Raw genomic sequence first — 12,688 nt, 5'->3', positions numbered from 1 at the left:
TCTCCTTTGGTTTGGTAATCCTAGTGCTTCTGCAGCCTAAATCTCAGTTCAGACTCTGGGAAGAAGATACAAAAGCAGAAAGTTTGGGGCCTGTAGGAAGGTCTTCTCACAGGATACAGATATTTCTTCTTATTACACCAGACAGTAAAAACATCTTGTTTGAATACAGAAATTTGGATTTGGTTTTCATGCAGAATTTGAACCACATTAGCAAGTTTATGTTGTGTTTGAATAGTATTCATTAATGTCAATTAAGGATTTGTCAGTAATAGATTGCTCCAAACCAATCTAATCTTTCTGGTATTGGAGTAGTTGCCTCCATAAAAGACAAGAAAGCTTGACTTCAACTCTCTGATGTGGCAGTTCAGTTAGCTAATGGGGGAGGAACACAGGCTCAAGATACCTACTGGTAGGTAGATGTGAAATTAGTCAGAGAACCAGAGTAAGAGAGTCATATTGGTGTAGTCTGTAAAAAGTCATACATATTGACACTTCAGAGAAACCGTGCAGGTACAAAAATAGGATGTAGTTCAGCAAGGATGGACAAACTTTTTTGTTTCCTTTAGATACAAATACTCAGCTTCAGAGCATGAAGAGTAACTGACCAGGCCCTACCATAAAAAGACAAGCGAGGAAACAAGTGGTGGGGTGATTGTCATAAGGCATCACTTCTCTTGTGCGGTGCCAGGAAAACAGAAGTATGTTCCTAAGACACAAAGTAATTTTTCCTGTAGACATCCCCAATAAGGCTGTGGCTTTTTCTTAGATGCCTGGACCTCCACAGGCATCTTTTGTTTGAATGGAAATTGCCATATTTATCTAGTTATCCTTAAAAGTCTTTTTCCCCATATTCAGTTCTTTTTCATTTCCCCAGTGTTCCAGACCAAGGAGGAAGCTTTGGGCTGCACGTTATGGTGGCTAAATGCTTTAAAAAGCAAGCACAGGGTGAGGGAGGGTATAAGAGCGTGTGCAGACCCACAGGTTGAGGCAGAGGCTAGTTAGTGTCATTTCCTATTCTGAAGTGGGATGCCAGTTCCACGGTACTCAGCTCACCACTGAAAGTCAGAGAGAGCCCGTTGTCAAAGGTGGTCAAGAGTACAGAGGGAGGCGTTTTCATATAATTTCCTCTTTGCTGCAGAGAAGAATGGCAGAGGGCTTGTGCTGTTTGGTGTGGAAATGGAGAAAACTGGCTTGGTAAGAAAGAACCTCTGCTTGAATTCAGGTGTTTGCTGACTTTTTGTTTTACCTCCTATTGTTTTAAGCATCTTCTACTGTTACTTACTCTGAGGTTTCTAGATGAGAGGGGTTTTTTTTTGTTATTTTTGGTTTTTTTAATTTTTTGGTTTTTGGGGGGTTGTTTGTGTGTAGATCTCATGAGGTGTAATGGCAAATCTGCTGTCTTGCTTTTATAAAAGAGGTTTTCTAGTTCAGATAAAGAGTAATACCGGGAATCATTCTATTTTATCCAGGGAGTTAAAATGCGTAATTGCACTATTCCCCTGTAACTTTGTAGTTCATAAACATGTTAGGTAAGTGAATTGGATTGTTCAGAGATCTAAGTTGGGTATAATGTGCCACATCCAGCTGAATAAAGACTGGTCTGATTTTTCTGATGTTGCTGTTGAGCCTTATGTTGTTTTTAATAAGCTTTTAAATTTTAGTGTTGAGAAATTTAAAATAGTAAACTCTGTCCTGCTGAGAATAGAGAAGCCGATCTTGTGGTTTAAAATGCAAACTGGAGATGGGGAGGTTTAGTGCTCTTAAGAATCCCCTGTGGGCTGTTACTTAATAGCGCACTTCGTTGTGCTGATCTGTAATAAGAGGATGATGCTGGTATCTCTTGGCAAGACCTAAAAAAGCATGTGGAGTGTGTTGGTTAGAAGGCGCTATTTATGCTGTTTGTATTTGCTGTCATACCTTTTACAATAGCCACACCACAAAAAAGGTGTATAACTTGCCTTCTGTATTTCCATGGTTTTCTTTGTGGGAGACTGTGCCTCTGGTGCAGTAGGTTTAAAAAGAAATACTTATGCCTTTGAAAGTTGCTTTGCATCAGCTGGTCCTGTTAAGTGATGTATGTAGCTTAGAAAAGGGATTAAAAGCAAGAATGTACCAATAAGGTTATATCTAAAGTCTTTAGAAGTAAATGAAAAAGGTAGTTTTGATCTCTGGAGACATTAAACTCTAGAGGAGGAACAATGTGAGGAAAGAGGTTAAAGCTTTTACAGAAATACGACCATTACTTCTAATAAAGAAACTAAAGCAAAAGAAGCTTTGCCCAGTAGCCAATCTCACCTGTCTTCCCAGAAATAATTTTTGAAGGCTTAAAAACATTCAGAGAAAATTTCTAGGTTCCATCAGAGTTACCAATACAACTGTACTAACCAATGAAAATATTTACCACGGTTATTGGGAGAGCTTTTCTGGGAGTTCACCAACTACCAAGTCAAGCAACTTAGTTATGGACAAATAGTTTTGTATTCCACAGGCTCTAGGACTTGGAACATTGTGTTGTTCCATTGTTGGTTGACATTGTTTCCTGGAAAATGAAAGTGTAAATTATTTTAAATCCTCTTCCTTTTTTCTTTTTTTTTGTAAAGCAACTCACCCACCCTCTGACACCCATAATGCACTAGGCAAAAATAAAAATACTTTTAACTAATATCCATGTAGTTTGATGTACCCTCTGCCTCCTCTAAGTAGTATTTATTAATACCATTTTGTGATTCATAAACCGCTACTTATTTCTCATCATTAGTGGTTTGGGTTTGTTTTTTTTTCCCCTCAGCCTATGGGAAGGTTTCTGAGACACCTACCTTTTCAGAGTTTGGAAGAAATGTAATTTCTTTTATGCAGGGATGCCAAGGTACTTGTCAGCACACAGTGGAAAAAGCTTAGTGATACTTCTTTTTTTTTGTATGTGTTTTTAAACCATTACCACAGTGGCTGAAATCCCCAGAGAAGAGGTTACTTTAATATAGAAATGGTGGTAAATTTTTCCTTAATACCGGTTTATGACTGTTGCTGCTTTCTGTTTCAGATTCTCCTTGATGAACTTTCATCCACTAAATATTGGGTATCTATGCATGTCTCAGACCATAGTGGATTTCATTACCGCCAGTTCTTACTCAATTCCTTGATAGGCAGAACTGTGACTGACAATAACGTACTGTTGCAAAATCGGATGGTAAATGAGCAAAACCCTAACCTTCTAAAGGAGGAGGAGAGTGCAGGGGCAGCAGCTGCCTGTGCGGAAGAGCAGAGCATGGATCTCCCCCGCTGTTTAGAGGAAGAGTTGGAGCTCTGCACTGAACTGATTGATACTTACCCAGGGCATGAAACCTTGTGGTGTCATAGGTAAGAGGACGTGGTCAAAAGAGTGTCCTTCTGGTTGTGGAATGTTCTTTGCCTGATGTTTCTAGACAAATTGTTGTTCTGATCTTAAAAGGTACCACCCAGGAAAAGAGTTACTTGTTGATGTAAGCTCTGCTTGACCCTGTAGTTTGTGCAAGAGACACAAGGTACTGTTAATCAGCCTTAAAATGTTTAAAAGGCAAAAGATAGGCAGAAGATGGATGAACTGCAGAAAACTGCCGCTTTGCCAGCTGTGTTTATGTGCCTGAGTAGGTAACAGCAGATTTGCCAAAGTGACACTGAGTCCTTTTTGTGTAGAGTGTGAGCAGTGGCTGCAGATTTTGTCTTGGGGGTGGAATCTGGAAGGGTGGCAAATGAACTGAAGCAGTTCAACAGCAACAGCAGATTATTTTCAGTACGTGACTTTTTATTCTTTTTTTTCTTTCTTCCTTCCTTTTCCCCTGAAGAAGGTGTGTGTTCTACCTTCAGCACCACCTAAGCAACAGACTTCCTCTTCTGAGTGCAGTGGTGTCATCTGTGGGCAGCAATGATGAAACTTTGAATAATTCCCACTACAGTCCTGCGATAAGTCACATGGCACAAGCTATGGAAGTTGATGGTTTGAATGAATCCAGCAGCAAACAAGTTTATACCCAAGAAACAAAACGCCTGAAACGTGCTCCTGTGCAGGACTGTCTTGGTCCAGAAATGGAATACCGGTTCATTAATAAAGTATTATCAACTTGCAGGGATGTGGATCAAGCCAGGTTTGCTACTGCTTATAGGAAATGGTTAGTTACTTTTTTAGGTCAGTGAAGAGAGCATGTGAAGCCGTCAGGGTTCTTCTTTTAGTGCAATATTCTCTTTTCAGACACAAGTGCATGTCTTGATTGCAAGTGTTAGCTAACGATGTGTTTTCTCACTCTTTCAATGGTCAGTCTTGAAGTCCATATTCAGAGTAGAAGTCTGTCACTTTATTTACTAAAGAACTGGCGTACTTTTTTAGTAAGCAAATGCAATTTGTTCCTTAATCTTTTCACCAAATCATTCTGTGTCAGCTTCCTACCATGCCATTTTCTTATTTTTTACTTCTGCGTTAAGGTGGACTCTGAATCATTTGGCTTTAAAACAACAACAACAACAAAAAGCATGAGAGAAAAAAAGTCTGAAATGTTTTTGAAACAGTGTCTGGAAAAAGAATACGAGGATCTGTCAGTATCACCTAAACCTATTTCCAGGTTGATCCTCTTTACTGTAGTGGCATCTTGCTAATACTTTGTTGGATTCAAACTATATTTGGTGAGTGCTATTACTTTTGTATTGGCAACCTTTAGTATAACACCAGACTGCAGTGTTTCCTTCTCAAGGTTCTAGTAACGGTATGGAGCCTTGTACTATGGTGACTGGGTTTTTGTTTGCTTGCTGGCTCTTATATGAGTTTGATAAGAAAGTCTATGAAGTTGAAATCGTGAAAAGCAGATACAGGAAAATGTGGCAGAAAATAGTTCAAACACATGTTCACGCTTACAGTCAGAGCTGTATTTGAAAATAATTTTCTTAGACTACTTTACCTTCATTACCTACTTGGTATTTATTTATTTATTTTATCTCAACAATCCAGAATTAATGACACTCAATACACATTTCTGAATGTATTATGTACACTACAGAATCTCAGCCTGCTAAATCACACGTTGCTATCTTGTCCTTGACTAAGACCACTTAAGTCAAATACACGATGGAGTAAAAAGTAATTCTTCTGACTGGTCACTATACAATTCGAAAATCAGACAGCAGGAGGGAGCTATCTCTTTGCTTTTGTTCTCTTGCAGAGCTTCAGTCTTTGTTGGGTTGTTTTTGCATTTTTGTTTTGGATTTTTGGTTTTGTGGGGTTTTTTTTTCACTCTTTCTTAAAAGCACTTCTCCAACCATATATCTCTGTTTACATAACTGTAAATTTTAAGGGAATTTGAAACACGTTTCTGGTCCAGTGAAATTAAACATGAATGGTTTATTTTGTCATTTCCTTAGAACTTGTCTATATAAGGGATTTTTTACACTAATTGAATGAATTGTGCTTGTCCAAAGACCCAGGGGATAAACTTTGTACAACTGTAGAAGTTTGTGTAATGGCAACATCGCCTCTGTTCCAAGCAGACCATTCACTGGGGATTAGATTTTCAAGCTAGACTCTTCGCCAAAATTGCTGTATATTTCTCCTGCCCAAAGTGCCTCCTGACAGTGCTAAGTTTCAAGCTGCTGTTTCTGACGGGTAGAGAGAGCAACAATGAGGGAGAAGAAAAAACATAAGGTATTATTTGGAAAGAAAAAAGGCACTTGAAGTGTGCAGTTCCAACAGTTCTAAATAATTTGATGGATGGGGGTTACTCTTGCATTTCAGAATGAACATAGGCCACCTCTAAGCTTAGAGAGTATGTTCACAACTCATTTCAGGCACAGAGTAGCTAACAAAGGCATTTCTAAATGTACAGTCTTCTGTTTACAATACCTAGATAAGGCTGACCTAGGCTTGAGTATCTCCATGGCAAAGCTTTGTTTCAGTGGACATCCACACCTGCCTCTGTATAGGTAGGGGCCTATTACATGGCTTTTTGTTTTGAGATGCTCTGGGACGTTGTCTTGGTTGATGGTTTTAGTTGCAGAAGAACATAGTACGTGAAGGAGGTGTGGGAATGGCTTCAGATGATAATCTCATCGTAAGATGTTGTCTCTATGACCACTGGCAAATGGGTAGGTTCAGGTACAAACTGGAGCCTGAATTTAATAACTGGAGCAAGAAGTTTTACCCATTCCAGAGGACTTGATGCATAGCATGTATGGTAGCCTGGGTCAGCTTGACTAAATGTGTCGCGTTAATGACTAGTATGAACCTGGAAGGCGTCAAGTCAGCTGACAATGTGTTAAGAATCATGCTCTTGGTCCCAGATTACTTCAACGGTAACGCAGTTGTGTGTTCTGTTTACCTTAGCAAAAATTACCTGTTCGTGAGAAAAATATTAGTGGCAGGAGCAGACTGGGAAGTGGGAGCATGATAGAAAGTACTTCTTGAACTGTGGAAGTGAAGAGATGGTCTCTTCATGCACTGGAATGATTGAGGGGTTTAGAGGAAAAGATCTGTATTAGAATCTGACTTGAAACCCATTATATATTTCTTCCACACTATTACCTGGAGTCTTAGGTAGCTTTCTTAAAACTGTCTCATGGAATTACTGTGCTATTGAATTTTACAATCTTGCCTTCATAAACAAATCCAGCAGCTGCCTTCATACACGTTTGTGCAGTTCCTGTTCATGTCATCACATGAATAGTTACGCATGCTTGTATGAAGACAAGATTTGGTTGTGTGTAACTGAACAGAGCTGCATTGTATTTTCATACTTGGAAAATGTTTTGAGAGTTCTGATTAGTGTTGGTCTGATATTTTTTACTTTTACAAAACATGGGTAGCTGCAGTGTGACTCTTAACTATGGGTTTTTAAAACCTACTCCTAATGGAAGTACTATTTATTTTTTTTTTACATCCAGTGAGAATAGCTACTTTTAGAAATGTTTGCAGACCGGACTTTGCGACACAGAAAAGTGAACAATAAAAGTGAAATCGAAACAAGCCCTAGCTTTCCCTTTGAAAAAAATACAAACAATAAGCTGTCAAAATCAAGCTTTAATTTTTTCATTATAACTATAGATTATATGAAAGAAGAAAATATATAACTAAATTACTTCAAGCTGTCAATGTCCTGAAGCTGCTTACATGAAATGATTGAAGAGATACTTCCCACAAATTACATTAAGCTCACAACTATGTCATGTTCTGGAGCTATGATCTTTGAAACATGCCTGTCTAACCATTCAGTGTTACTGCAGAGTTCCACTTGGACACCACTGGAAAAAACAGAAAAGTGGTTTCAGGCCATTGGTAGTCACACATAAAGGTTACCGAGTACAGCTATTATAAGTAATGAATTGCAGTTGTTTTGTGTTTCAGAGGTCAGAGAATTATAATGTACTTGGTGAACATTCTTGCAGAGACAATGTCCAACAGAAGCTGCAGAATACAAGTCTCTTGCTCTCTGAAGTTCCTTCAAATATAAAATCAAACTTTTACACCTGTAGAAGACTTTATATGAAGTTCAGCATCTTTACTGATTTTGTCTTCTGCTGTAATGTCATTTGAATTGATGCAAATTCTTTTTGTTCACTGGATTAGTCTTCGTAGGTATTTCTTTGTTCTAGAAACAAAGGGTTTTGAGGAACAAATGTAATTTGAAACTACAAATACTAGAATAGAAGGAATCACATTTTTAAGAAGTTGAATTCTTTGCTGCTAAATACCTTCACTGTTATTTCATTGGCATTTGGTTGATCTTGTGTGTTACAGTCACTGGAGCAACACATGCAGCATTAAAGATAGCTACAATAACAAAACTTGTTTAAAGTTGTTATTGGAATACTTTACTGTAGCTGCTCTGAGTAATATTTGTTAATCTGTTCATGCCTGCATATTAATGTTTTGTTGACTTCTTACATATCCTGTATACAACTAAACCCTTGTGTCATTTAAGTAGGCAGAAAAGTAAATTGTTGGTTTATTCTGTTTGATTAATTACCTTATATGGAACTTACTTAAAACAAATAAGCAATTTCATACTATAGTGAGAAAGCTTAGATTCTGTCTTACAACTAAAATTTCTGGCATTTCCAGTTTTATGTTAGTGCTGCTTAATTAAAATGTGTAGCTAGTCTTTATGGACAGGAGTAAGTTGTTTGGTTTTTTGTTGGTTTTTTTTTTTTCCTAGGTAGAGTATTAAAGAATTTTTGAAACAGTACAGTATGGTATTGCTGAGTAGAAATGAAGGGTTTTGGAAAGGCTTGTCTGCATAGCCAGACTCAACAAGCATACTTCTTCAGAATGACATGTGATACAATGATCAAAATGTGACTACCAGAGAACAATTTAAGTAACGAGTCTTCAGAGACTTGATGATGAATTTTTGGACAGACAGGGTTATTTGTTTAGTTTTGTTTTGCCTTCTGTGAGGGAAGAATGTTCCATAGGGTTTTTTAATTTACTAAGAAGTGAACCATTGCACTTACTGGGGGGCAGAGAGGAGGGAACCCCACAATTCCCGAGTTGTATCTTTTAGAGCAATTTTGGAAAAAGCAGCAGTGAAGTGAAACGCAGATGTGACTTTTGTCCTGTTCTTATTTGGTGATGAGAGGTCTTTACAATTAGATCTTACAGTTTAATTAATGTCACATACAAAGGAAAGAGGGTAATTCACCTATTTTCAAATGCACTTAACTTTAAATTGGTTTCAAAGGAAGTTCATTGTCCCTGTCTAACATAACTTGTCTTTTTTTCCCCCATGTCATCAGAGGTGTGTTTATGTCCCAGCCTCCTCTCTGTTCTTCTGACCAGCGAAGAAGAATGTAGCAAAGCATTGGTGAGGTGGCCTCATCTTGTGTTTAGCTAGCTGACTACCTCCCAAACAGTAGCTCTGATTGGTGTCCTTGAGTGGAGTTCATCAGGCTTAGTTTTTTCAGAACCTCATACTAGGCCTACATCCTCTTTATGAGGTGAAAAGTAAGAGCTTTATCTATGAAGCCATCTAGTTTCCCTAGGAGAGTTTAAAGGAGAGGAAAAAATAAAAAAGAAAAACTCTTGTAGTTAAGGTTGGGTAAACTAGAATTAGCATAAACTTTCATTAGTATATTCCTCTGAAAAAGCGATGTATTGCTGAAAATGGAGGAAATATGTGCTTCCAAGAAATTCCTTGTAGACACTTTATGCTTTTGAATTATAGACCACACACTTTCTAGTGGCTTTTACTAGTGTGTAATGCTACTTCTCAGGGCATAGTATATTGTAGTGAATTAGGGTACATTTTTATGGTTTATAATTATCAATTTTAAATAAAAAAAAAAAAGCTAAACATATAATAACCAGCTTTTAAGGTTTTTGGTTGGTTTTTTTTGGTCTAGGAAAGTGTTTTGTATCTACCCATATGCTAATACTGTACCTAATGGTTCACACTAGACTGTACCATCATCTATCTCATCTGCATCATATTGTTATTCTGTATCTTAAATTGCTGTTGCAGTCTTATGGGAAGCTCCTGATAGTTGCTGGGTTTCTTCTCTGCATTCCCGAGTACTATTCAGTAGGGTAGTCACTATCTCACAAAGACATATGTTGTAATGAGGGGGAAGCTTTTTACAATATTTCTGTTGATGCACTATGTATCTTAGATTTATTTTTTTAAAGAGCTTTTGCTGGGAGTGTGAATACTAGAATTGCAAAAGCTTTTAGTTCTTGGTAGCTGGCTGATGCTTATGTACAGTACAGCTATTCTGAAGAGTAGGACTCTTACCTGAAGTCTAGTTTATTAACCATCTTTATCTGCACCATTTGTTAATCCTACTGTATATAGATGGACGTAGGGAGAACCCACAGTGAGGTGCATATTTTCTTCATGGTACACTTTCTTAACAGAATATGGTGAAACAAAGAGCATTTCTTGGATGAGGTGCTCCTGTATGTTCATTGTGAATAAAGATATGAAATTGGTACATCATTAATACTGTAAGATTTCCTGAATGCCTGTGTAGAATGAGTAGGTAAATGTTTGAGTGTTTTTAAGAGAATACTACCTGTAATTGAAAAAATGACATAAATGATACAAGGTACCAGAACTTGTTTTACAAGACAAAATATATTTATGCCTATTGTGTTCATTCCCTTTTGTTTTCTTTTCTAAAGTGGCTACACTTAAAAGTGGGTAGTCATCTTGAAAAGTATGCTTAGGAATGTTGTCTTTAATTTCATGTAATAAAAATAGTAGGTGTCTTAAATGGTTTTAAGATCCAAGGTAGTGAAAGCACTACAGTATTCAAGTGAGCCATTAAACACTAATTTTCTAACACTCTCATGTCCATCAAAGTACTCTTCTATGTAGAGAAAAATGCTTATTTTATCAAGATACATGAAAAAATATTTAATTCTCACAGCTTTCGTATTAGGAGGAGGTACAGTTGGTTTTAAACATAATATTTTGCAATATTTTTTCTATGAAAAATTATCAGATGCATAGTTGTGACTACTGTAAAATTTATGTAGACTTCCAGTGCAGTTAAACTAGATACATGGTAAATTTTGTGGCAGAAAACATAAGATTATGGCAGGATAGTAAGACACTTGAAAGTAATCTGATAAACAGCCAGTGTTCCACAGGATAGTGAATGTAAAGCATTGTTTGTTTTCCAAGGGTCTTACTTTGTCATGTGATGAGTTCCTTTTAGAGGGGGATTGTTTTATCCTTTTTTTTTTTTTTTGTTCAGAGGGGATTGTTTTATTTTTTATTATCAGTAGAGAGCTTATCTGTGAATAAATTATTTATATTTATTCTCCCACAATAAGTGTTCATGTATGTTTGGGTGGATGGATGGATGGCGGAACTGTATTTATGTCCTGTGAAAAAGGCAAAAATCTCCTGCATATGGCTATATTCATATAAAACTGGTGATCTGTGAACAGAACTCTTCTGTGGAAGACCTGTCCTAAGTCTGAATCTAGCAGAATCACTGCCAATGTCAGGGTTTTTGCTGAAAGCTTCTCCTCACTGGCTTACTTTGCCTTACTTTCATGATACTTGGGCCAATGTGTGCATACCCAAACCAAATGATTAGTTGTGGTGTTTATTCAAAGTGCTCAAAGGGAGTGTTTGAGACGGTGAACTTGCAAGCTGGAGAACTGGGAAGTGCTCAGCCAGTGTCCTACCTGGCGATGCCTTTCAGGATTCCCCCAGGAAAGAAGAGACAGGCATATTTTGGCTGAAAGTGCTTTTACATCACAGAAGACTGGGAAAAGTACATCAGATACAATCTAGCAACTGAAATTGGTATTTGAATGCAAACAACAAGTAGTCTTTTTGGTACTTCATGTTCAATATTTTATGTTCTTTTTACAAAAATGAATCACATTAAAAAAATATTTTCAAAGGTACTCATAATTTTTAATGCCTTCTGGTTTTGAATTATTGGATTTGAGAGCTCTCCTTAAAGGGCTCAGTTTTAGTGGAAAATGCTAGCACCTTTCCTGTCTCCTACTAAACAGTGTGATTCATTCCAAATTACCTAAAATGAACACTTAGAACCACAGGGCATTTCTGAACATATTGCTCACCATCTTAAATGCAAAATTTAAAAAAGCAAGGACATGTTCTGCTCATACAGATTGGTTAGGTTTGGGGGTTTTTGTTTTGTTTTGCTTTGTTTTAATTTTCTCGTACTAACTGGTAGAACAGAAGGTAGAATATGTAAGAAAGCCCGGAGTCAATATGTGCAATCTTGGCTTACTTGGGGTTAATTTGGGTTTTTTTTAAATCAGAAACCTTGGTATGGACAAGTAATAAACCCTCCAGGGTCTTTGTACAGAAATAATTTGCAGGATCTGGTCATTAGTTTGTTTCTGTTCTGAGTGCTTGAATTTTACATCTATTAAAATGAGTGACAAAATTCTCGCTCACTTAAGATCAGTCCTTGCTGCGGAGAGGGTGTCAGCCGCTATGTGCTAGCTTTGGCATATCTAGTCTGCTGGATTGCAGGTGACTTCTTGGTCTTTTGCAAATGGTCGTATTTATGGCTTCAAGAAAAAAAGGAGTTGGATAGTATATATTCATTAACACAGTGGTTGAGGAGAAGCTGTTAAGGTTGTGGAATACTACACGTTTAAAAGGGCAGTTAGAAATACTACAGGGTATCAATAGCTAAGAAAGCTTGCTTGTTTTGCTTTCCTGCCCTCCCCAACTTTGCTCCCCCCACCTTTACTCTCCTCTTTTCCTCTTTTTTCATTCTCTCCTACCCCCCTCTTCTTTTTCCTCTTTTGTAGTAGAGTATAGATTTTCATGGTTATAAATCTAGTTTTGGTGTGAAGGGAAGTTGAAATTCCACCATATAAAATGTTCAGTTGTCTGATGTCTAGTTAGAAACATAGGGGGGCGTCCTAGCACTGCTTTACAGTTGTGCACACTGAGTTTTACCTTGTTCTATCTCAAATATTTTGTATTGCATGTTAATGATTTTTTTATATATTCTAGTAGTACAAAATAAAAAATAATTTGAAGAAACAGAGCACCCCTACAGCCCTCACTATTCTATGCAGATGTCTTCCAAAATTTACAGGTACAATTTTAGTGGTGGTGGTTGGTAAATATATTTTTTTTTTTTTTTTTCCCCCCCCCCACTTATTTATCAGCAGACTTCTTTTTTTATATGCATTAGTGACAGAATGGACTAAGCACAGCTGTAAGTTATT

General features: G+C 37.3%; 1 protein-coding gene across 4 annotated transcripts in view; it reads left to right on the top strand.

The window, feature by feature from the left end:
* Positions 1-12,688, top strand: part of PTAR1 (protein prenyltransferase alpha subunit repeat containing 1) — a 99,160-nt gene that overhangs the window by 22,664 nt on the left and 63,808 nt on the right. Inside the window, exons 6-8 of one of the 4 annotated variants that reach the window (XM_030512298.1) lie at positions 3,041-3,357; positions 3,822-4,145; positions 10,136-12,364. In XM_030512298.1, coding sequence (XP_030368158.1) covers positions 3,041-3,357; positions 3,822-4,145; positions 10,136-10,148 — 654 coding nt within the window. In that variant the 3' untranslated portion in view covers positions 10,149-12,364. The other 3 variants (XM_030512297.1, XM_030512296.1, XM_030512299.1) reach the window with 3 other exon arrangements.

The sequence above is a fragment of the Strigops habroptila genome, chromosome Z (assembly GCF_004027225.2).
Source record: "Strigops habroptila isolate Jane chromosome Z, bStrHab1.2.pri, whole genome shotgun sequence".
Taxonomy (NCBI): Eukaryota; Metazoa; Chordata; class Aves; order Psittaciformes; family Psittacidae; genus Strigops; species Strigops habroptila.
This window is presented reverse-complemented; position numbering and strand designations above follow the sequence as displayed.